This window comes from Gorilla gorilla, chromosome 12, assembly GCF_029281585.2.
Source record: "Gorilla gorilla gorilla isolate KB3781 chromosome 12, NHGRI_mGorGor1-v2.1_pri, whole genome shotgun sequence".
NCBI lineage: Eukaryota > Metazoa > Chordata > Mammalia > Primates > Hominidae > Gorilla > Gorilla gorilla.
In genome coordinates this window covers 111,871,235-111,897,120 of record NC_073236.2, presented here as the reverse complement: position 1 = coordinate 111,897,120, position 25,886 = coordinate 111,871,235, and the positions used below count along the sequence as shown (strand labels likewise).

The 25,886-nt window shown below is 36.5% G+C and overlaps 1 protein-coding gene across 14 annotated transcripts in view; it reads left to right on the top strand.

Moving 5' to 3' along the window:
- BABAM2 (BRISC and BRCA1 A complex member 2) overlaps positions 1-25,886 on the top strand; it is a 452,513-nt gene that overhangs the window by 134,321 nt on the left and 292,306 nt on the right. For all 14 annotated transcript variants that reach the window (XR_002004718.3, XR_008676775.2, XM_055377654.2 and 11 more), the window contains 2 exons: positions 5,111-5,305; positions 25,476-25,550. Coding sequence is in view for 12 of the 14 variants with exons in the window: in XM_055377654.2 (XP_055233629.1) it covers positions 5,111-5,305; positions 25,476-25,550 (270 nt within the window). In the remaining 2 variants the exon portion in view is untranslated. The remainder of the gene's footprint in view (positions 1-5,110; positions 5,306-25,475; positions 25,551-25,886) is intronic.

Genomic DNA, 25,886 nt, shown 5'->3' with positions numbered 1-25,886 from the left:
GTTACTTGAAGCATACGTGTTTAGGGCTAAATGATGCAAGATTTGTTTTCCAGACGGTTATGGCACTGGCTAACTTTTTTAGTTGTGTAGAAGAGACAATTGGAGTCTGACCTCATAAAATGTATAAATGGCAAATGGAATTTCTTAAACTTTGAGATTGAAAAACAGAAATGAAATATGTGAAGTGTGAAATAAAATACGTGAAGTATGCTATTATATTTTCTTAAAAGTTATATTTCCATTATGAAAGTATGTGCATGTCTTATATATGCATACATACATATGCATGTATATACACTCAGAAAATTTGGAAAATACAGAAAAACAAGAAGAAGAAAAAAACTCTTTTAAATAGCTTCCAACTATGGATATCAGTTATTAACATTTCTCCCAATAAATTTTCCATGTTAAGATGGTTTTTGCTGTGGAAGGTTGGGAAGGGATGGGGATAGCCAAGTTGTAATCATAATGTATATATAGGTTTATATCTCTCCTCATTTAGTGTTTTAACAAAAGTATTTTCTGTGTTATTGCAATTGTTTCTGTGCTATTGTAATTGTTTATAAATTATATATATAATTGTATAAACATACTATAATAGTATAGAAACATAGTTGCAGATTATTTATTTGAATTACTTTAACAGTTTTTAAAACAGTTCTTATTATCAGGTATTTAGATTGTTTGCAGTTTCATGATATTACAAATTACTCTATGTGTATTTCTGTCTATAAAGTCCCCCCCCGTTATTTTTAGTTATTTGCAGATTAGCTAGATTCCCAGAAATAAGATTTCTAGAGGCATTGAGAATAAACATTTCTAAGACTCTCTGTCTCTCTGACACACACACACACACACACACACACACAAACTACTTGTATGAGTTTACAATTCCTTGTGTAAAAAGGTCCATGAAATTATATCTTCACCAACATTAGCTGTTTGCTGAAAAAAAGAACTTGACTAATTTAAGATATAAACATTGTTTCTCATAATTTTTGCCCAACTTTCTTCTCTTGTGGGAAATGCTGGGTGAGGGACAGGCCAAATCAGAGGGTTCCATGGGAGCCAGAAACAATTTGTGGAGCTGAAGCACTATCAGGATAATAATTTGAAAGTAAGACACTGATCTGAGGGAAGCATGCACCATGGAAGCAGTGTTTGGAGCTTCAAAGAGTGGGAGAGGCAGCATAGAGTGGCAGAGCCATGGGTCATGTGGAGGAACTTAGGAAGGGTCAGACATTGGTGTCGTGTGCAGGCCCTGTGTGGGGGAAGGTATCTTCTCTAGGGAGAAGATCTCATAATATAGGCTGGAGGGAGACTTAATATTGTTCTTTACATTCTTTTATGCCATTTAAAAAATATTCGTTTTACCGTGTGCATATATTACTTTTTCAATGAAAAATTAGTTTATTAAAAAGGAGAAATTAGGAAAATTATACTTCCTTAACACTAATGGGCTTGCATACTTTTCATATATTGTCAGTCTCTTTTAATTTCCTTTTATTTTATCGATATGCTAGAGAGTTGGGCAAAATTTTGTAGTAAGAAGTTTTCGATAATTTTCTTGTTATATTTCTAATGTATTCCTGTACCTTATCCTTTTATTAGTTGAACATTTTTATCATAAGATTAATTTCATTAAATAATTTTTTTCCCCCCGGAAGACTTTTTTCCCTCCCTTTTTAAGCAGAGATGGTTCCAAGTCTCATTTCTTCATTTGCTTAGTTTCCTCCTTTATCTCCCCACAAACATGGACAGACTACATTGTTTCTCAGTGTTTTCCGTTTATAGGTATCCTCGCGCATGTCTAAATTTGTGGCACTGTGGCCAAAAAACTATGGGTTTTGATAAGTGGAACTGGAATTGAGGGTGAGCTAGGCCTTGAAACTACTATTCCTCACTGTCTTTCTGAAGAAGGAAGCTCTGATAAGGAGGAGCTCTGAGGATTGGTTGGGCTTGTTCAAGTCTGCGGAGCCATTGATATGGGAGCACATAGGTACGTGATGGAGTGTATTTACGAGAGAGAAATGTGGGAAGGTGAGGGGTCACATGAACTCGGAGCACTCGTCCTGTCAGGCAGCCTAGACAGGGGAGCCAAAGTAAACAATTCAAAATTACCACTATGCATGAGTTCGCTCATGACCACAAAGAGGCAAGTGCCAGTTCGTTGGTTCAAAACTGATATTTTAGTTAACTGATTGGAGGAAGAGTAGGCAGATTTACATTCTACACAGTCTCAATTATTGTTTACACTTGAATGTGAGCAGTTATTTAATCTCTCTAGTTAACTAGTCTTTAAAAAGAATTGGCGTGATACCTTCCCTGAACTGTTTCATGGGTGTTTTCGTGAGAATGAATGAAGTTTCTATTATAAAATAGTAGTGAATTTTCTTTTGCTTTTGTTTATTTTCTTTGACTGTGTTTTATCACTTTCTCTGAATGCGTTTTTCATTCCTCATTTTTGGAATCCTTTTTTGTATGCTCTTTTCTCTGTTAATATGTGATGTGCCCTGTGCCTACTCTTTGTGACCATCTTCATTTCAGATTTCTTCCTTCAAGCATTACCAAAAAGATGTAGAAGAAGAACTTTGTGAATAGAGAGAGAAACACTTATTTTTCTCTTTTTCATAGATGCCTGCTAACTTATGCCTCCTCCTCCTCTTTCCCTGAAGGAGCTTTGGGCATTTTTCTGTATCTCCTACTCAAGAGAATGGAAAGCTCCAATGCCTTGTATTGCCAGACCTGTTTTTAAAATATGCCCTATTCTTAGGGAGTAAGTAAAACTTTATATATCTTCTGTTTTCTCCCCTTCTAGGCAAAGTGGTTCAAACCACAAATTACCTAACAAGTAAAAGTGGTCGTGTAGCAATACTAGAGGAATTTTTATCTTGTTTAGTATAGCTAAACCATCCTTGATTGGGAGTGTTTTCCAGTGAGCTTGCCTTGAATGGCTAAGGAGATCAATAAAGAAATTATATTTTAATGGAAGGAGACTGGTTGGTATGTCTTTAACAATTTGTTTGAATCACTTGAAATGAATTCAAGTTGGTAAGGTATGTTGCCAACTTATATGTTTTTACAATTTTTAAAAATTATTTGGATATAGGCCTGTAACTTGCCAAATAACTAAGGAGAAATGACAGAATTTAAAAAATGTAAATCAAGACAACTAAGTTTTCTTTTTGCTCTAGTAGGGAATGAGGACTGGTAAGGAATACTTGACCAAGAAATGAAATATTGTATTTTATTCTTGCTTATAAATGTTTAGCAATGCTCTCTGAAGGAAATGCATAGCAAGCTATGTTAGGATCATTTTAAGTTCTATACAGTGCTGTTATATCCTACTGATACTTTAAATTTAGTCTTGAACAGCTCAGACGGAGTTTCTGGCTATTGAGGTCAACAGATTTGCCAGGGAAAACTTTGTACTTTACTTATCAAATCACTTTCATATCAAGATACCCCTCTTATTCACTGTATGATGCTGAAGCTCTTACCTTTTCCTCTGTTCATCATCTTTATCTCAACATCCTAAGACCCATTTTTCCTATAAATGAAAGAACACTTACGAATTTCCCCATTGTCATTTAGTTCCTATAAATCAACCCACTCAGTAGAGCAAAGTAATTCCTTTAAAAAATGCATTCCTTTACTTTTTCTTTGTTTTCTTTTGGTGGAAGCTATGCTTGGTTTGTCCTTAAGACAATATAAAGTAGTGTTGATGGTTCTCAAAGTGTGGTCTGCAGACCTCTGAGGATCCCTGAGACCATTTCAGGGGTCTGCAAAGTCAAAACTGTTTTCATAATCATATTAAGATATTATGACATCTTTTTTACAGTGTTAATGTTTGCATTTACATTGCAGAAGCAGTGGTGGGCAAAACTGATGACTTGGCATTAACCACAGCAGACATCAAGCTGTACTCATGGTTATTTTATTCTCTGTTGTCACACATACTCAGTTAAAAAAACAACGACAGTTCACTTAAGAATGTCTTTGGCCGGGCATGGTGGCTCACGCCTCTAATCCCAGCACTTTGGGAGGCCGAGGTGGGCGGATCATGAGGTCAGGAGATCGAGACCATCCTGGCTAACACGGTGAAACCCTGTCTCTACTAAAAATACAAAAAAAATTAGCCGGGCGTGGTGGTGGGCGCCTGTAGTCCCAGCTACTCGGGAGACTGAGGCAAGAGAATGGCGTGAACCTGGGAGGCGGAGCTTGCAGTGAGCCGAGATCGCGCCACTGCACTCCAGCCTGGGCGACAGAGCGAGACTCCCTCTCAAAAAAAAAAAAAAAATAAAGTCTTTGATGAAGTAACAAAAACTATGAATTTTATAAAGTCATAACCCTTGAGTACACATGCTTTCAATATTCTGTGCGACACAATGAGAGTACACATGGAGGACTACTGCATACCTAAGTACGTTGTCTCAAGGAAAATCCTGAGTGTGATTGAGTTCCAAGCTGAACTAGCTGCTTTTTTCTTGGAACCACCCTTTTTCACTTGGAGGAGTGACTGACGGATGAACTGTGGTTATTCAGATTTGCGCATTTGGCAGACATTTTCCCATGTCTCTATTTTATGCCTATCTTTTTCAGGCCTAACCGTCACCATTGTGCTTATATTTCTGTGAGGCTCTAGTGTTTACAGAGCGTTTATTTATATCTGGTATTACAGATACAGATGGTCTGTGGATCTGAGTTGAATTACTTTAGCATATAATGCTGAATTTAGGTAGAGATCAAAAAAATTAAAATTATAAAAGAATAAGAAACAAATTAAGTCTTCCAGGGCTAAAATTATGGTCTTCTAGGATATTTAGGTTTCTTGTTTTGTTACTACCCAGCTTTACACTTCACTTTTTCTGCCTATTCATGATGGAATTCCTCCTCAATTTTTCTGCAAGGATTTTTTTAGAAGGCAGGAGAAATTGCCAATATCAAAAGATTTCTCTAACTTCATCTCTGGGTATATGGCTAAGGAGGAGTAGTCTGTTCCTCTTAGATTTCTATTACTCTTTTCCTCTACATTGATGTGTGAATGTGATACTGGATTTGTATGAAATTTCAGTTTTAACTGGTCTTTTATTTGTTACGACTTCTACAGAATCTTGCCTCCTGGAATCCTTCAAATCCTGAATGTCTGTTACTTGTGGTGAAGGAACTTGTGCAACAATATCACCAATTCCAATGTAGCCGCCTCCGGGAGAGCTCCCGCCTCATGTTTGAATACCAGACATTACTGGAGGAGCCACAGTATGGAGAGAACATGGAAATTTATGCTGGGAAAAAAAACAACTGGGTAAGGATTTTTGAGAATGGAAAAAAGATGACTTCATCCATAACGAAATAATCAATTCAGATGTCCATTTGTAAATCCTAGTCATTTCTTTAGATAAACATGGTCCAGGTAGCCTATATGTTTCTCATAATTTAGAGTTTAAAGAGACCTTAATGTTTGTCTAGTTCATTGTGTTTCTCAAAGATATTACCTGGGAAGTTTGTAAGATTCAGAGTCTCATCCCCAGCCCCAGATATTCAGCAGTCAGAGGTGGAGCCTGAGGGCCTGCACGTGCTACCAGCCTCCATGTTGTTCTGATGTATGTGGCTTGCAGGCCACATTTTGAGACACTAACAAGTTTCCCCCTCCTTTGAATGGAAAACTTCTCCAATATCCCAGTCAGGTAAGAGAGGTCAGTAACTCTGGAAGCAGCTAGCTTACATGGTGCCTTTTATATTTTCTTTTTGCAACTTATAATTATATGATCCTTTAAAAAATCAAGTCAGACCTTATCGCTTCTCTTCCCAGAACCTTATGTACTTCTCTTTTTTTCTCTCATGGTAAAAGCCAAAGTCCTTCCAGTGGTATAAAAAACTCTATATGGAGAAATGCAAATCAAAATCACAATGAGATACCATCTCACACCAGTTAGAATAGCGATAATTAAAAAGTCAGGAAACAACAGATGCTGGAGAGGTTGTGGAGAAATAGGAATGCTTTTACACTGTTGGTGGGAGTGTAAATTAGTTCAACCATTGTGGAAGACAGCATGGTGATTCCTCAAGAATCTAGAACCAGAAATACCATTTGACTCAGCAATCCCATTACTGGATATATACCCAAAGGATTATAAATCATTTTACTATAAAGACACATGTACACGTATGTTTATTGCAGCACTGTTCACAATAGCAAAGACTTGGAACCAACCCAAATGCCCATCAGTGATAGATTGGATAAAGAAAATGTGGCACATATACACCCTGGAATACTATGCAGCCATAAAAAAGGATGAGTTCATGTCCCTTGCAGGGACATGGATGAAGCTGGAAACCATGATTCTCAGCAAACTAACACAGGAACAGGAAACCAAACATGGCGTATTCTCACTCATAAGTGGGAGTTGAACAGTGAGAACACATGGACACAGGAAGGGGAACATCACACACCCGTGCCTGTTGGTGGGGAGGAGGCTAGGGGAGGGATACCATTAGGAGACATACCTGATGTAGATGATGGGTTGATGGGTGCAGCAAACCACCATGGCATGTGCGTACCTATGAAACAAACCTGCACGTTCTTCACATGTATCCCAGAACTTAAATTTTGTATATATATATATATAAATATATATATAAATATAAATATATAAATATATATAAAAATATATATAAATATATATATAAATATATATAAAAAATATAAATATATATATAAATATATATAAATATATATATATAAATATATATAAATATATATAAATATATATATATAAATATATAAATATATATATAAATATATAAATATATATATAAATATATATAAATATATATATAAATATATAAATATATATATAAATATATATAAATATATATAAATATATATATAAATATATATAAATATATATAAATATATATAAATATATATATAAATATATATAAATATATATATAAATATATATAAATATATATAAATATATATAAATATATATATAAATATATATAAATATATATATAAATATATAGAAATATGTAAATATATATAAATATATATAAAAGAAACCCCAAAAAAAGAAAAAAAAGAAAAAACGAAACTCTGTATGATTCCCATCACCACCATCTTCCATCCATCATTAATTTTGTCTGTTCATCTCCTACCTTCCTCTTTCAAATTCAGCTCCAGCCACACTGGCACCCTGCTGTGCAGCAAGCACACCAGGTATTCTCCTGCCCAAAGGTCTTTGCATAGGCTCTCTGTTGTCGAGATGTTTCCCTCAGATATGCACATGGCTAATACTCTTCCTTCAAACTTCTACTAATGTTATGTTCTCAATGATGCCATGTTAACAACCCCAGTAGCCGTTTTGAGGTATAATTTACATATCATAAATTTACCTGTTTTAAGTGTACAGTTAAATGACTTTTAATAAGTTGGCTGATTTGAGCAACCACCACCATTATCCAGTTTTAGAATGGTTCCATCACCCCAGTGAGATCCCTCATGTCCACTTACAGTTAATCTTGTTCCCACCTCCAGCCCTAGTCAATCACTAAACTACTTTCTGTTTCTATAAATTTTCTTTTCTGAACATTTCTTATGGTGGAATCATACAGTATGTGGTTTTTGTGACTGACTTTTTTCACTTAGCCTATGTTTGAGGTTCATCCATGTTGTGGCATGTATCAGTACTTCATTTCTTTTTATGGCTGAATAATATTCCATTGAATAGACATACTACATTTTGTTTATCCATTTACCAATTAATGGACACTTGGGTTGTTTCCACTTTTTGACTTTTATGAATAATGCTGCTGTAAGCATTCGTGTGTAAGTATTGGTAATACCCCTTTTAAACATTGTTTTTTACATTGTTTAAACATTTTTTTAAAAAAGACTTGCACCTCTCCTCTATTTTTTACTTTGCTCCACGTGGTTTTTTTGCATTTCCTTTTGGCATGCCATATAATTAATGTATTAGTTATATGTTGCTATGTAAAATAATCATTCCAAAACTTAGTGGCTTCAAACAATAACATTTATTATCATAGTTTTTGGCAGCAATCTGGGTAGGTCCTTTGTCTCAGGGTGTCTCACAGGCTGTGCTTGAAGTGTTGGCTAGGGCTCTGGTCATCTCAAGGCTCGACTGGAGATGGAGTCATTATAAATGCGTGCATGTAGTAGTTGGCATAGTTCAGTTCCTCATGGGCCATCGAATGGAGGGCCTCAGTTCAGTGCTGGCTGTTGTCTGGATGCCGCCTTCAACTCCTTGCCTGTCTACAGGGCAGTGCACAAGATTCAGAGCAAGCAAGTAGGGGAGAGCAAGAGGGAGTGTGTGAGCAAGATAGAAGTCATAGTCTTTTATAACCTAATCTTGAAAGTGACAGCCCATCACTTTTGCTGTATTCTATTTGTTAGGTCCAATATCCCACCCTCCCAACACACCTACACCCCCCGCCCCTCCCCCCCACCCACACGCAGAATTACATAGGAATGTGAATACCAGAGACCGCTGGGAGCCACTTAGAGGGAGCCTACCATACTTATTGATTATGTTTATTGTGTGTCTGTCTTCATTGGAATGTAAAATCTCATGAGGGCAGGGATCTTTGTTTTGTTCACTGGTAAATCACAAACGCCTGGAACAGTGTCTTCCACTTCACTGGTATTCCATAAACGTTTTTGAATGAATGAATGAATAAACTCTCATTAAGCACAGAAAAAGTTTAGGTGCTCTTCTCTGCTAATTCTTTTAGGTTTCCCTGTCTTTCTTAGGCTAAATAACACTCCGGCTTTTATTCTTCAGCTTTTTCTTTTTCTTTTTTTTCTTTTTTTGAGACGAAGTCTCACTCTGTGGCCCAGGCTGGAGTGCAGTGGCGTACTCTCGGCTCACTGCAACCTCCGCCTCCTGGGTTCAAGCAATTCTCCTCTCTCAGCCTCCTGAGTAGCTGGGACTACAAGTGCATGCCACCACGCTCGGCTAATTTTTGTATTTTTAGTAGAGACGGGATTTCACTATATTGGTCAGGCTGGTCTTGAATTCCTGACCTCAGGTGATCTACCCGCCTTGGCCTCCCAAAGTGCTGGGATTATAGATGTGAGCCACCGTGCCTGGCCTCTTCGGCTTTTTCTTAAAGGTTATGATTTTAAGGTTTTACACATGATTAATGCCTTCGAATCAGCATGACTAAAATTTTTCTTATTACAAATCATGTTGTTTGTTCAGTTCAAGGTTTTTTTCCTTTTGTAAAGTCTTGAATTTATATTTCAGTAAAAGACACATAACACTACATTTGCCATCTTTACTATTTTTAAGTGTGCAGTTCAGTAGTGTTAAGTATATTCACATTGTTGTGCAACAGATCTCTAGAACTTTTTCATCTTGCAAAGGAAGCCATTAAACACTAATTCCTCCTCCCCCCAGCGCTTGGCAGTCACTTTACTATTTTATGTTTCTATGGTTTTGACTCCTTTAGATACTTCATATGGGTAGAATTGTATAGTATTTGTTTTTTTGTGACTGCTTATTTCACTTAGCATAATGTCTGAGGTTCATCAATGTTGTAGCATGTGATAGGATTTCCTTCCTTTTTAAGGCTGCATGGTGTTCAATTGAGTGTATTTACCATATTTTACTTATCCATTCATCCATCAGTGAACATTTGGGTTGCTTCTACCTCTTGGCTATTGTGAATCATGCTACATTGAACATAGGTGTGCAACTATCTCTTTGAGATTCTGCTTTGAGTTCTTTGGGATATATACCTACAAGTGGGATTGCTAGATTATATATAATCCTATTTTTAATTTTTTGAGGAATTTCCATACTGTTTCCTTAAGGGCTGCACTATTTTATATTCCCACCAACAGTGCATGATTCAGACTTAAACTATGGATTGTTTTGAAATGTTAATATGTTTATATGGCTCATAAGGAAAACTTTGTTGAACTTAATTTATCTTCTATCCCCAGCATTTTCCTATTAAATAATCAACTTAATTGTCCTTACATAAATGGGTGTTAGGTTAACTCTTGGTGAACATGTGTTGTCTTTAGTGCTGACAGGCTCATCTGAAAACAGGAATCGCTGTCAAACTAACCAGTCTTTGGTTTTTAGAATTTGCCTTCCTGTCTCATTTCCCCTTTTTTAATATTAATAGTGAATTTGAATATAATCCAGTTTTATGGCACCCTTTGTTACCTAATAATTTTCAAAATGTTATTCAGTGGCTCAGCTAATACTTGAGTTGTAGTTCATCTAGGTGTAGAAGTTTAAATTCATTTCAAGCAGATAGTTTTTATTTATAGTATTTTTTAAACTTTCTGTTTAATGTTACCGATATTCCTTTCTTTACTTACAAAACCTACTACTGCTACACTTATCTCAGTTTATTTTGATTTGATGTTAAGTAGTTTGTAAACATTAGGGCAATGGTTATGGATTCAAGTGAAGTAAAGAAACTGAGAATCCTGTAACAAGGCAAAGCTTACAGCAGATCAGGCCTAGGGAAGGCCTAATAGAAATGGTAGCTGAGTCTGTAGAAGTAAAACTATGAGTTGGAATCAGGGAAGATCAAGAAACAGGGTATAAAAGTGAGTCTTGAGGGATGAACAAATTAGAGCTTGGCATGAGGGTTCAGGAATATTAAAGGACAGCCTGCTAATGGAGGAAAAATATAGACCAAGAGTCTGGAGATAAACACTGGACCCTGGCAGAAAGAAAGGAGCTTGATTTTGAGCCAAGATTTTTTTGAATCAGGGACTGTATTAGTTTCCTATTGCTGCTGTAAAAATTACCACAAACTTGGTGGCTTAAGACAACACAGACTTATTATGTCATAGTTCTGGAGGGCAGAAGTCCAAAATGGGTCTCCCTTGGCCAAAATCAAGGGGTTGGCAAGGCTGCATGCCTTCTGGAAGCTCTAAAGGAAACCGTTTCAGGGTACTAAAGAAACTTGCAGATATGCTCTCTGGGACAATATCTTTGAGAAATTTTAGAGAAGCAGAAAGATCCTAGAAGACTGTTATAAATAACAACATCCTGGAGATTTTTAAAGAAATTAAGCTCAGATCTTTAAGTAGATGATTTGCAAACATTAAAATAAAAATGCAGTAGTCAATTGGAAAAATAGTTGGGTAACTGGGAAACTGTCATGACAAACTTAGTTTACTTCTTTAAGGAAGGGTAATATCATAAACTTAGATGATCTCATTTTCAGTGAGGCACTTGGTCATTCTCTCTTAGGATTCCACTGACTTATGCTCCTTTCTTAGTTGTTGGGATCTGTGGAAGCGTTCCACCTAAAAGTTTGGATATAACTCTTACCAGCCTCAGGTGTTACGTGGAATGTCACAGGGCTTTTCCTTTGACCCTGTCTTGTTAAGGGTTTTGTTAGGGACTTGAATGAACCCATACAAAGTATGCATTTCTTTTTTCTGCTAGCACAGAGCTTGAAAAGATAGCCATTGTACAAGATTACAGAATCAACATTAAAAATTATTTTTGTGTGCTGGAATGCTGCACCAAACTAACAAGATGCACTTTAGTAGGGCTCATCCAGTATGGGACTAATAGATTTATGGAAAGTCTACTATGCTAGGTTTTGGGTTAAAAAAAAATAAAGTAGATCAGATATGGCTTTGGCTCCTGAGACTGTTAAAATCCAATTTGGAAGGTTTAATCTATATCTGTAAAAGAGGAATTTGAACAATACTGGATAGATTACATCTCAAATAGAATATACAGGCTGTGTGAGCATTCAGCAGAAGAGACAATCACTGAGGAAGGGAGTAACCAAGGAAAGCCTTTACTGGCCAACTGAGCTAGACCCTAAAGGAAGGTGGACGTAGATGGCTCTCTCAAGAGAGATGGTCAGTGGGTTGTATGACTGGGGAAAACTTAGGGACATGACATATATGGGGAATAGAATTGTAAGCATATATTCAACTGGCTTACTGATCAGTAAAACACATCTATTATGTCTTAGTGGCATTTTGCAACATGAGGACATTTTTGTATGAAATAAATGGATATTTTTTAATTAAAACATGAAAATAGTATATTCTCTAAATGAAACATTATAAGAATCAATAGGTTCTTCCTGATCTGAATGGAAATTCAAGTATTTTAGTTTTTTCTGGTCCAAGTAGTCCATCTGATAAATGCTTGCTATAAAGAATCTAAGACTAGGAATGATTATTTAATCCCTTTGCATTATGCAGTTCTGTATCTGTTAGAGAGGATGGTCTTTCCTGTTGTCATCACTGAATTTTTCTTTCTGTCACATACATTTATATTCTTAAAAACATTTCTGCTCTAAAAGTATGAGGCTTTGAAAAACCTGATATGCTTCTTCCTTTTACTATCAGCTGGCATGAGGAAAATGTTACCATGTAGAAGAGGAAAAGGGCTCTGATTTACTATCAGTCTTCCGACAAGTCTGCGAATTTGAAATACACTATTCTCCCCACCCTATGCACTCTTCTCCCTGCCCGCTGAACCTCCATTTAGAAGTTTTAGCAAGCACACATTTGAAAGTAAACATTAACAAAAAAATACCCATTCTTTATTGTCTAATTCTTTACCTTTGTATTTTTATCAAATTGTTTCTCCTTATTGCTTTGCTCATCTCTTTTAATGATTTTTAGACATTGTAGTCCTTGTCTATGCTGGTTTTATAATGTTTAAGAAATGGTAATAATAATTATAAAACTATAATGTTTAGGAAACCCCTGTTTCTCTAAACAGGTGAAAACAGATGCGTATTGGGATGCAAGCTTAATGTTACGAATGAAGAAGACTTTTCTGCCTGCATGCTCGGAGTCATTTTTTAAAAGTGTATTTATTTTATATTTTGTAAACATTTTCATTTTGAAATAATTAGAGATTTATAGGAAGTTGCAAAGTAGAGATCCTGAGTATCCTTCACTCAGTTTCCCCCAGTGGTTCGATTTTCTGTAGCTATAAAAAAATACAGAAACCAGGAAATTGACATTGGTACAATGTATGTGTATAGTTCTGTGCCATTTCATCACACACGTAATTTCCTGTAATCACTATTGAAATCAAGATGCAGATATTCCATTACCACAAAGATCTCTACTGCTACCCGTTTGAGCAGAGCTATTTTTAAGATCATAATTTTAAAGTGACGAATTCCCATAATGTAAGAACTGCTATTGAAAGTATATATCCTGTTTTGATATATCAAAAAAAGATACATCATACATTTTCTCAATGGGTAAATCCTAAGGTTTCATTTTATATTGCCACTATTATTATTATTTACTATTATCTCTATTTTATATTGCCTTGTTAACATTTTTGTCATGGATATGTGTATCAGAAGAACCAGTGTGTCTTAGTCCATTTTCTGTTGCTTACAACAGAATACCCGAAACTAATAACTTATAAAGAAAAGGAATTTATTCCTTACAGTTATGGAAGTTGAGAAGTCCTAGGTTGAGAGGCTGCATCTGATAAGAGCCTTCTTGATATTGGGGACTCTGTGCAGAGTCCTGAGATGGTGCAAGGCATCACATGGCGAGAGGGCTAAGCATGCTAGCATGCTCGCTTAGGTCAATCTCTCTCTTCTTGTAAAGCCGCCAGGTCCCCTCTTATGATAACCCATGAATCCATTAACCCAGTAACCCATGAAAGGCCCCACCTCTTAATACTGCCACATTGGGGGTTAAATTTCAGCATGAGTTTTGGAGAGGACAGATATTCAAACACAGTGTTTATTAATTGCAACAAAGCACAATAAGCAAATTTGTGAATTTTATTTTGATTTGTTTTGATTTCCAGAACTTAAAGTTGGCTTATCATACCTAACATTTTGATTAAAGTGTTTTTTTTTGAGATATGAAATGTAAGTTTTGAGGTATTCCAAAACCATATAGTTTACATATAAAAATCATCAATGGGTGATCTGTGAGAGAAAACAGTTTTTTAAGCAACATATTTTTTCCTTAATAATGATTTATGCTTTTATAATGGGGATGTGAGACAATTACCTTTTTTGCTTGTATCTGACCCAAATCCTAGTAAGGTTTTAAAAGTCTTTGGCTTATCCATTAAGGTCTGGCAACATTAAAAATATTGTGGAGAAAAGAAAGGAGCCATTTTATGGTATCTCCTCACTTGAGTTAATGTCTTAAGCTTCCCTCATGTCATCGTGCTGCAATATCATGTGCAAAGGGAAAGTATCTGAGCAATGTTTGAGTGTGAGCTCCTCTACACAGAGGCCATTGGAAGATGTGTTGGAGAGGGAGAGTGATCTAGGGGGCAGGAGCTTTGGGTTTTCATTCTGCCAGCCGTTCTTTTTGTGTGACTGTAGGTTTTTCCATGTGTCACTTTCCTGGAGATAACTACATTGTTGCCTGGACCTTGACACAAAGATTAAATTAGATCTTGTGTGGGAAACAGAGAGTTAAGTAAATATGGAGTCAAGTAATACAAAGTGTTATTATTACTATTAGCTTTTTTTGGTATATCCTTGTTGTAACTTATTATAACAGGTGCTCAATAAGTGCCGCTTCAATGATTGTTCCTGTAGGATCTCTCAAAATGCTGTTAATCATAAAGTTACCATATGTGACCAATAGAGGCTGTGACCTCCAAGGTGCAGATAAAGTGTAGAGAGCAAGGTAAAAGTGAAAATTAGAAAAAGAGAGTGTTGCTTATCTTACCAGGAGCAGTTCTGATGGACTTCTGAGGATGGGAAAACAGATTTCAGAGAATTAGGCAGAGAGGTGGAGAAGAGGAAGGAAAGGCAATAGGTTTAGACAGTTTTTGGAGGAAAAAGAAAAAAGATATTGGCTAAAAGAGGCTGTCTCATGGTCATTCCCATTAACCCGCTGACATTTATCAATCTGCTTGTGAGGAATCTTTCAGGTTTATGGTATTTGGTAGCTTACGTAGGTCTTTAGGTATTTGTGGCAGGGAGTGTTTACCTTAATGTCGGGATTAACGTTAATGGGAAAATGTCTAGAACTATGCTGTCCAATACAGGAGCTTCTAGTCAAACATGTGACTATCGAGCATTTGAAATGTGGCTAGTCTGAACTGAGATGTGTGCACATGGGAAATACACACCAGAGTTTGAAGAATTAGTACAAAAAAACTCATTAATGATTTTTATGTTGATTGCATGTGGAAATGCTAATATTTTAGATATATTGGGATGTATTATTAGCTTTTCACCTGTCTTTTTTTGCCTTTTAAATTGTGACTATTAGAAAATGTTAAATAATCTTAAATTATATATATGGCTCACATTTGTACTTTGCATTATTTTTCTTTCAGACAGCACTGGTCTAGCGTGATAGGAGAGGAGGGCAAGAGTTGTTAAGAGAAAGATAAAAATATCTGGGGAGCCTGGAAGTGGATGGCCTTTCCCCTACTGGCATGAGGATGTAGTAGGTGTTCTGGTCATGCCAGTCAGCCATATATAGCAGGGCATGCAGGGACCTTCACCTATAATCTCCCTTTAATTTTTGCTGCTTGGGAGTTATGTCCTGATGGCATTTGACGTGGGGATTAACATGTGGTGGCTCCTTTGAAAAGGGTGTAGTGTGGTGGTCAGATATGCTACAGTATACTCCAAGGAATTGACCATATTTGTTTAGTTTTGTTTTTAACCACGCGGAACTGTTAGGAGTTGGACGTGATGTAAAATAAATGAACCATGACAGTGTCTCTCTTTTTAATTGTCTTTGTAATGGAATTTGTTGTACTGAATTTTGACTTGCATGTCAATGGAAATACTTAAGATCTTGCTTACAATAGCTTATATTTCTGGTTTTTAACCTTATTAATAAAAAGTAGTATGTGGATACCTAAATTACTTTATACCTCAAAATATTAAAGGTGTAGATTATAACTTTTAAAATCATACTGATATTCCAAAGGAACTTTGTTATTGTTTTTTAAATAGTAGAGGTATCAGTAGGAAATTCAAGTTACTTTCAGCAGCAGGATGCATCAAGTGGAAAAGATCTTATTTTCAGGAAGCATACGAAACACAAAGGAAATCCTTTCCATTTCCTTTGCCTATACTTTTCAGAACAGCATGTGAGGAAGGACTCTAATTGCGCCACCTTACTTATCTTTGTGAGGCCACTCATTTGTTCTGAACTGATGGGTGCATTGCCCCATCTCTTTGGTGGCCATTTAGATGTAGGGTGCACTCCTTGCACAGTGTTCTCGCCATGAAGGAAATGGATAAGTGTTGTCCAAGGACCAGCTGAGGCGGGTTTTAATGCCTTTTTTTCATGTACTAAAAGGCAAAAGACAAAAAGAATCCTACATTTCAAGTATTCTGTACGAAAACTCTTAAGGTGTTTAAAAAATTGTTTTCGGAAATGTACAAATGATGCAATCTGTTTCCTTCCTCAGAAAAGAGTTTCCTAGTTTTTCAATTATTTTCAAGAATTTATGGTACCATTAACTTATTTACTTCAAAGAACTGTGGAAATGTGTTGATTAGATCAGGGAGGCTTAACCTAAGCCAAACAGAATTCTTCCCTGGGAATTTGGAGTTAGTACTGAGGGAGTGAGATTGGTCTCTGTATGAGTAATTGGTCTGTAACATGTAAATCTGGGAACTTTTTTCTAATAACATCTGGTCAAAAGAATCAGAAGCTGGCAAATAGAAAGGAAAATGAAGTACAGAGACAGCAGAGACAAGAGACTAAGAGAAAATTCTGTGGGTATTAGAATCCTTGGAACTGAGGCCATGCTATGTTTTTATCCTTAGGTTTCGTGAGATCCCTCATATCCTTTCAATAAATTCTCTTTTGTTTGTTCAAATTAGTTTGAATTGGAGTTCTGTCACTGGAAACTGAGTGTCCCGATTAAATTACTTCCAAAGCGTCCTGTGAATATCTCTGTCAAAACACTTACCATGTCATACTATTTTGTTTAATTGCCAGTCTAGTCAAAATAGACTTTAAGTTCCTTGAGGACACATAGACTGTTTTGTCTTAAGTTCTCCATTATCTAGCCTAGTACTTGGCACAGTATGTGCTCAGTAAATATTTGTTCAATGAATGAATGAATGAATAATGCATGAATTGTGGACATTTTATTATATACGCTTTTAGTTTTTTTTTAAATTCCTTAAAATTTTTTCGAATGGATAATGTATTCATATTGTTCAAAAATCAAAGTCTATGTAAAGTAATATAGTGAAAAGTCTCCCTCCCATCTTTGTCCTTTGTCCGCCCAAATCATACCACTTTCCTCCTGTCCAGGTAAGCACTAATATAAATTTTTTCTAGTATAGATTTTCAGAGTTAGTTTGTACATATATAAGCAAATACTAATATATATTCCCCCTTTTTATGCAAATGGTAACGTATATTATGCACTGTTTTGGATCTTCCTTTTAACTCAATATAGCTCAGAGATTTTTTCTGTATAAACATATATAGAACTCCCTCATTCTTTTTTTACAATTGTATATTATTACATTGTATAATTGAATTATTATTACATCTGAACTCTATTATTGGATATTAAGTTTGCTTCTAATCTTTCGCTATTACAAACAATACTGTAATAAATAATCTTGTATATATGTCACTTTGCATGTGTTCAGGTATGTCTGTAAGATAAATAATTAGAAGTGGAATTATTGGATCAAAGATTATGTGTTCATAATTTTATTGTCAAAGTAACTTCCATAAAGTTTATACAGGTTTGTTAACCCAGCAGCAATATATGAAAGTGGTTGTTTCTCCACGGTATTGTCAACAGTATATTAAAATATTTGTAGATTTCTGTCAAGTTGCACTTTTTGTCATGGCCAAGTAGCTCCTGTTGACCTAACTCTTCACAACAGCTCAGAGCTCCGAGCAAAATATAGAGCCATTTGCCTGAAAACACTAGAGAGTGATCAAAGCAGGCAGATACTGGATGGACATTGATACTTGGAAGAAGGGAAAGCAGAGCCTTGGTATTATGGGATAGTATCAAAATGTTTAATATATAAGAAACGGGAGTCCTAGAAGGGGAAGAGAAGGGGAGAAGGCAGGAAAGTATTTGACAAAATAACACATTTCCAAATATGGTGAAAGACAGAAATTTACAGATTCAAGAAGCTCAACAAACCCCATCTGGGATAAATGCAAGGAAAAACTAAAACAAAACATTATAGTAAAAATACTGATAACCAGACATAAAGAGAAAATCTTAAGTAACCAGAGAAAAATTATGCTTTATGTACAGTTCCCTCTCACTGCTTTTCTTCTTTAGACTTTTCCTACCTGGTGTTATTTATTTTTCCATGTGGTCTTTTGACTTAGCTTTAAAAAAAATTCCCTCCAAGTAATGAGCCCCCAACCCTAGATGGTTCATTTCCTCCTGGAATTTGCTCTCAGAGCACTGTGCCCTTTGATAGCATTTATCACAGGTTATAATTTATTTTATTTATTTTTTATTTTACATTCAGGGGGTACATGTACAGGGTTATTACAGGGTTATGTTGTGTGATGTTAAGGTTTTGGTTTCTATTGATCCTGCCACCCAAATAGTGAACATAGTACTCAATAGGAAGTTTTTCAACTCTTGTCCCCTTTCTTTCCTCCCTCCTTTTGGAGTCCCCAGTGTCTGTTGTTCCCATCATTATGTGTGTGTGTACTCAGTGTTTAGCTCCCACTTGTAAGTGAGAACATGTGGTATATGGTTTTCTGTTTCTGCATTAATTTCCTTAGGATGATGACCTCCAGCTATATCCATGTTGCTGCAGAGGACATGATTTTGTTCTGTTTTAATTTCTGTGTTGTATTCTATGGTGTATATGTACCACATTTTAAAAATCCAGTTCACCATTGATGGGCACCTAGGTAGTTTCCATGTCTTTGTTATTGTGAACAGTGCTATAATAAACATATAAGTGGAGGTGTCCTTTTGGTAGAGCGATTTATTTTCCTTTGGGTATGCACCCAGTAGTAGAATTGCTGGATCAAATGGTAGTTCTATTTTTAGTTCTATGAGAAATCTTCAAACTGCTTTCCACCTGCCTGAACTAACTTACATTCCCACTAACAGTGTTTAAGTGTTCCCATTTCTCCACACAGGTTATAATTGATAGGAGTGATTATTTTGGTTAATATCTGACTCACCTACTAGACTATAAGCTCCATAAGGGCAGTGGTCCTGTCTCTTTTACTCACTAGATGCCTAGCGGAGTGCCTGACACGTTTTAGGCCCTTAATACATACTCGTGAATGGATGAATACACCTTGAGTCTTGAGGTTGAGCTCTGTGACTCTTTGTTACTCTTTCAATAACTGTAGGCAAGTTTCTTGACTGTTCGAGGCCTCAGTTTTTTCATTTCTAAGTATAAATGAATTGTATCTACCAAGCAGGGTTTTGGGATAATTAAATGACATATCTTAGAAAACATTTTGTAAATTATAAAATTCTAGTTAGACTAACTTTGACTTTCCTTTTCACATTTAGTGTATATTTATGCATGTGCTAAGGAACAATCTCCAGATTTAGGCTCACTGGTTTTCAGAGTCCATTTGAAGAATCAGCCTTACCAGTTTGTCACCCAGCTAAAGTTATAATCACTTGAGTGTTTCTTAGCTTTTAGCTGTCTAAGTGGTAAGAGCAGTCAATTTCAGATAAAAGCTTGTTTGTTGACAAGGGAAGTGCCTCTAAGAAAGGAAGTAAAATTTTCCCTTACAGAGCAACCTGAACTTGGACTCCATTCTGCACAAAATGTCTACCTGTCACTTCTAAAAGGAGAAGAAAACTGTCACAGCTGTGATTACCAAAAGCAAAGCTTAGACTTAATAAATTGCCAAAACTCAGAGTCTTGTTAGTTTAAGTTGCTTGCCAACGTACTATAACTTGAAAAAAGGAAGGATGCACATATTTATTGCTAATGCTGGGGAAATTGCCATTAAGACAGTTGGCAGAAAGGCTGACATTTTAACAGTCATAGGTTAGATAATTTTCTGCATCTATCCAAGAGAAGATTTTGACCAAGGACTGACAAAAAAAAAAAAAAATCAAATTATTCTGTTCACTTGGCGGCATCTAAATGTCTCATTTTCAGCTTACAGGAAAGATTGCTGTGAAAGCAATCTTTGACATTACAACTGAGTGACCATAAATTGCTTGAATAGCTGTTGGAAATTCAAATATAAAACCACATGAAAAGTCATTATCTGAGGTAGAACAAGGATTTTTCACTTGTTTTGCTCTTCATTTACAGTTTATAACTTAATTTTACGTTAAGATTGTTTTAAAATTATCATGTACTCCGTTTCACAGATGATGATTAGCTTATAGGTCATAAGGAAAATCAGTGCCAGAATGAAAAACTGAATTCTTGAGTCTTAGTGTTCAACATTTCCAGTGCTGTCAGAAACAAGTGCTGAGTTTTCTTTGTTCTTCCAATGGCAAAATAAGGAATGTATGATAGGCTTGAAAGTTGGCAATCATAAAGTGCTTTTTATGGTTTCCCAAATTCCCTTCATAGTATTGTTTCTTTTATTATGAATTTAGTTGTGTAAATCAGCCTGTTGCTGATAAACAAAAATTTATATTAGTCCTGGGACCAACATTTCTTTCAGTATGACATTAGTTGTGTAAATCAGCCTGTTGCCAATAAACACAAATTTATATTAACTCTAGGATCAACATTTTGAGAAGGAATAAAGTAGGGATCATCTAAGAGTTTTTAAAAGAATGTGGGTCTAAAATAGCTGGTAGAATAAAAATATATTGTACAAACTAAAATAGGGCAAAAGAGCTAAAATGCCATGCATGGACAAAAATAACTAGCAGTTCAAATGAGTCCAAGTGCTAAATATGTAATTATCTTCTCTATTACCTTATATGTACAAGAGTTATTTTAACTTTTAAAATCCTACATTTCACTTTTGTTGTTGTTTATTTATGTATGTATATGTAAAAAACAGGCATATATGTATACACACCTCTGAGTTTGAAAGTTTTAAAATTGCATTTTAATTTACAGGTTACAGGTTGACATTTTACACTAGTAGGCAGAAATGGTTATTTATTTATTAGTAGGTGGTTTGCTTTATAAACTGAAAATGAAGAAATGACTTGAGTTTGGTTTATCATCATCCCTCCAATTCCCTTCCCCAAACTCTTTGAATCCCATGGTACTTTTTAAAAGCTTGCCTCAACATGCCCAGGAATAACTTCACAGTTGTTCCACATAGATGTAGTAGCCATTTTCTTATTCACTAATTTTATGAATGATTGTTGCACATCCTCCAGGGGTTTAGAAATTGCTCATACCATGGAGGAGAGAGTTTCTGGGTGACTTTGATCCGTGTTAGTGCTTATTTGTTCCTGTAACCCTGATGTTTTTGCCATCCCCTGAACACAGGCACACGCCTGCATCAACCCTTTTTATACTTGTTCTCTGGGGTGTTTTTCCTTCAGTTCCACATGGTTTGTTTCTTACCCTCTTTCCATCTTTGCTCAATTGTTAACTTGTCAAATTACTCTGTAAAGGAGCTAAATCCTGACCATTTGGTAGTTTTGAGCAAACGAGGATTAGAATCCAAGTGATGTGTTGAAAGAATCACTCTGCCTATTGTCATGAGAATAAACTGCAGATGAACAAGGGCTGACAGAGTTAGGGGCAATTGCAGTTGTCCATGCGTAGAGATAAAGGTGGTTCAGATCAGGTGGTTAGAGAGGTGGTGAAAAGTGGTTGGACTCAGGATATATTTTGAAGGGAGAGTCCAAAAGTCAATATTTTGAAGGGAGACTCAGGATATATTTTGAAGGGAGAGTTAACAAGATTTTGCCGCCACTTTGAATGTGAGGTGAGAGGGAAAGATAGAAGTCAAAAATGATTCTAGGTTTTTGGCCTGCATGACTGAAAGAGTGGAATTGCCATTTACTGAAATGAGGAATAAATATCAAGAGAAGAGCACAAAATCAGGAATTTAGTTTTGTTTATAGGAGTTGGATAAATGAAATTTGAATTTAAAAAAAGGTCTGGGATGGAGATACACAAGTTGGGAGTCATCAGCATATACATTATTTAAAGTCATGAGCCTGAGTGAGATCATCTGGGCATGTAAATAAAGAAAAGGGGTCTTAGAGTCAAGCCCAGGCATACCCCAATCTCCAGTGTTCAAGGATTGAGGAGACCAGAGGGAGAGCCAGTGAAGTAGAGAAACTGGGACTCTGGAAACCAAGTAAAGAATGTTCCAGGAAAGGAGTGATCAGCTGTGTCAAATGCTGCTGGTAGAACACTAAGATAAAGAACGAGAAATGATCATTGAATTTGGCAATGGGGAGGTCATTGGTGACCTTGAGGAACTGTTTTGGTGGAGTGGTGGTAGGGAAAGGCTGACTGGTGAGGGCTTAAGAGAAAATAATAAAAGAGGAAATGTAGACCTCAAATATAGATTAACTTTTTACAGGTGATTATTTTTTAAAGTAAAACAGAGAAATGAACTGGGAGCTGAAGAAGGATATGAAGTGAATGGAAACATTTTAAAAATGATGTTTATAAGGCCGAGACGGGCCGATCACGAGGTCAGGAGATCAAGACCATCCTGGCTAACATGGTGAAACCCCGTCTCTACTGAAAATACAAAAAATTAGCCGGGCGTGGTGGCGGGCGCCTGTAGTCCCAGCTACTCGGGAGGCTGAGGCAGGAGAATGGCGTGAACCCAGGAGGTGGAGCTTGCAGTGAGCTGAGATCGCGCCACTGCACTCCAGCCTGGGGGACAGAGTGGGACTCCATCTCAAAAAAAAAAATGATGTTTATATGCTGATGAAAGTGATTGAGTAAAGAAGGGAAAAATTAATTATATAGGAGAAACAGAATGTGGACAGTTGTTGGGAGCATGATTTTTTTTTTTTTTTTTTTTTAGATGGAGTCTTGCTCTGTCGCCCAGGCTGGAGTGCAGTGGTGTGATCTTGGCTCATTGCAACATCCGCCTCCTGGTTCAAGGGATTCTCATGCCTCAGCTGCCCCAGTAGCTGGGATTACAGGCACATGCCACCACGCCTGGCTAATTTTTGTATTTTTAGTAGAGACGGGATTTCACCATATTGGCCAGTCTGGTCTCGAACTCCTGACCATGTGATCCGCCTGCCTTGGCCTTGCAAAATGCTGGTATTACAGGCATGAGCCAATGTGCCTGGCCTGGAGCATGTATTCTTTTGTGAGTGGTCCTTCTTCTGTGGCACTGTACACAGTGCTAAGGGAAGACTTTTCTGTCTTTCCTTCTATACTCCCAAACTCTCACTGAGCTAGGTGTCCCTTTTATAAGCTCCCATTTAACTCTATGCTGTTATTGTTGCCTCTACACTTACCCCTTTCAAAGTGTGACCCCTTGTACTTAAAAACAGACCTTTTTAGGTTTAGCTGTGTCTTGATCCAAAGAACCACACTTACCAGAGTATGTTAGTTTTAGAGTCATCTAGGAGCTTAGCATAATACCAAAACCACACCTTTTGGTAATCTTGGACTGTAACAGAAGGCAAGAATTATAATAGGATCTCACAAACCTTCTCCCACCCACCATGATGAGCTATTTGTAGATCCTTAGTGGCTCTTAAGTATTCTCCCAAGTGTTGAGTTGTGAGTAGCCTGCACATAATGGCGTTCAATACTGAGAATAGCTACTCAGCTCTGAGCATCCATCCTTTTTCTCACCATTGGCATTCCTGGTGGCACAGTGGCTTCTATCACTCTCTCTGGCTTGCCTCAGCTTTGATTCTCTCCATTCAATTCTCATTTCCGCCTTGTCTGTCACAGGGTTAGGCTTATGGTAATGAAGAAATGCTCTGTCCTTAGCCAGAGATTGGTGTAAGTTAAAAGATGCTGTGAGCGGTAAAACAAACAACATTTAGGCAGATATTAGTTATTATTATTATCTTCAGAGCTCAAGGTTTATGTTTCTGTCTGTATTTTTAAGGTTTAGATCAGAGTTTTAAAATTAGGGCCATAACCTTTTTTGTTTTTTGAGACGGAGTTTCGCTCTTGTTGCCCAGGCTAGAGTGCAATGGTGCAATATTGGCTCACTGCAAACTCTGCCTCCCAGGTTCAAGTGATTCTCCTGCCTCAGCCTCCTGAGTAGCTGGGACTACAGGCACGTGCCACCATGCCCGGCTAATTTTTGTATTCTTTAGTGGAGATGGGGTTTTACCATGTTGGCCAGGCTGGTCTCGATGTCCTGACCATGGGTGATCTGCCTGCCTTGGCCTCCCGAAGTGCTGGGATTACAGGCATGAGCCACCATGCCCGGGCAAGGGCCAGAACCTTGAAGCCACTTGCTAGGGTGTTTGTAGAATGGAGTGGAGGCTGTGGTGAAACTGTCTAAAGTGCTATGCATGTGTGCCTAGGTGCATTCATCCACCCACTCATACAAATATTTGTAAACGTTTGCTATGTTTTAAGATGTGTTTAGGGGAGTTTGTGCTGCTCATTTTTTAAAGAGTGGGAACTCTTTGGTAGTTACGATATTAAAAGGATAGACATCCACTCTGAGTAGTTCTGGATCATTTCTGGAGTTCTTTTTGCAAATATGTCTAAGTAAAACACACCATGTCAAAATACCAGGCTGAGCTGCACACTTGCAGTGAGACAGGATGGAAGACCGAGGATTCCACCAGGTCAGGACGCATCTTTGTTACCTTTGCAGAGGTTCTCTAGCACCTCTAGATCTCTGCATGATCTAGTTGGAAAACTCCTCCTCTAGACTATGACAAAGTTAAAAAAAAAAAAAAGTGATTCCCTAGGCTTTCCTGTCATAAAAATTGAGAGGCAGACGTTTTTCTTTTAAATGAGTTTTCTATTTTAGCAAATAGAAGCTATTATTTATAGCTTAGTTAAATGTTTTAAATCGCCAAACCTTTGTACCTCTTTCCTATAGAGATTAGTTCATGGAGGGAGTTATGAAAAAACATCAGTTAATGATAATGATATAGTGGGCTTTCAGGAGATGAGAAACTTATTTTGAATACCCACTGCTAGGTAGAAGTTTGACCTTTGCATGTACTTCCAGACATACTACAGAAAGGATGGTGGTGTATGCCATCAGCCTTGTGGTTTATAAATATTAGTGATGTGATCTGAATGCTTTAATAAAAACAAATGAATCAAAGGGGTAGGTCTGTCTTTATTGTTTGGGATTAAAAAAATAATAATCATAATTCATATATTCTTTTCATACTTTTAAGAAACAAAAAGGCAATACTGCTACATTATAATTTTATTGTACATTTAAAATGCAGATTTTAAAAATTCAAATTGTGCTTTTTAGTAACTAATAATTTAAGAACTCTTTCTGATCCTCCCCTACTTTTCCAACCTTCTTTTCTTGCCTAATGTTAGGAAAACCAAATTGAAGATGCCTGCATTTTGAACAGGTTGAACTTGTGGCCTTGGCTATAATTGTCACTTCATAATCTATTTTTGATTTTAATCTTATTATTATAACTTTCTTTTTACAGACTGGTGAATTTTCAGCTCGTTTCCTTTTGAAGTTGCCCGTGGATTTCAGCAATATCCCCACATACCTTCTCAAGGTAAAAATATATGATTATCAGTATGAGAATATAAGTGAGCTTTTTAAGTAATTATTTAACTCAATATTTGTATGACTGGTTTGTCAACATTTTGTTCAGATGATGAATTCTATTAAAAATATTTCTTACATGAAGTTCCATTGAGCTGTTTTGCTACCTAAAAGCTAAAATAGTAACTGTGAAAGTCATTTAGAAGTGAGTTTTCCATATTAAAATAAAATTATTATAAGTGAATTAAACTTCGGGAAAAATCGCTTTTATTTAATAATGTTACTGGAATGAAAGACTCTTATATAAATTACCTAATATGCAATATTAGCCGCCACTCCATTCTAC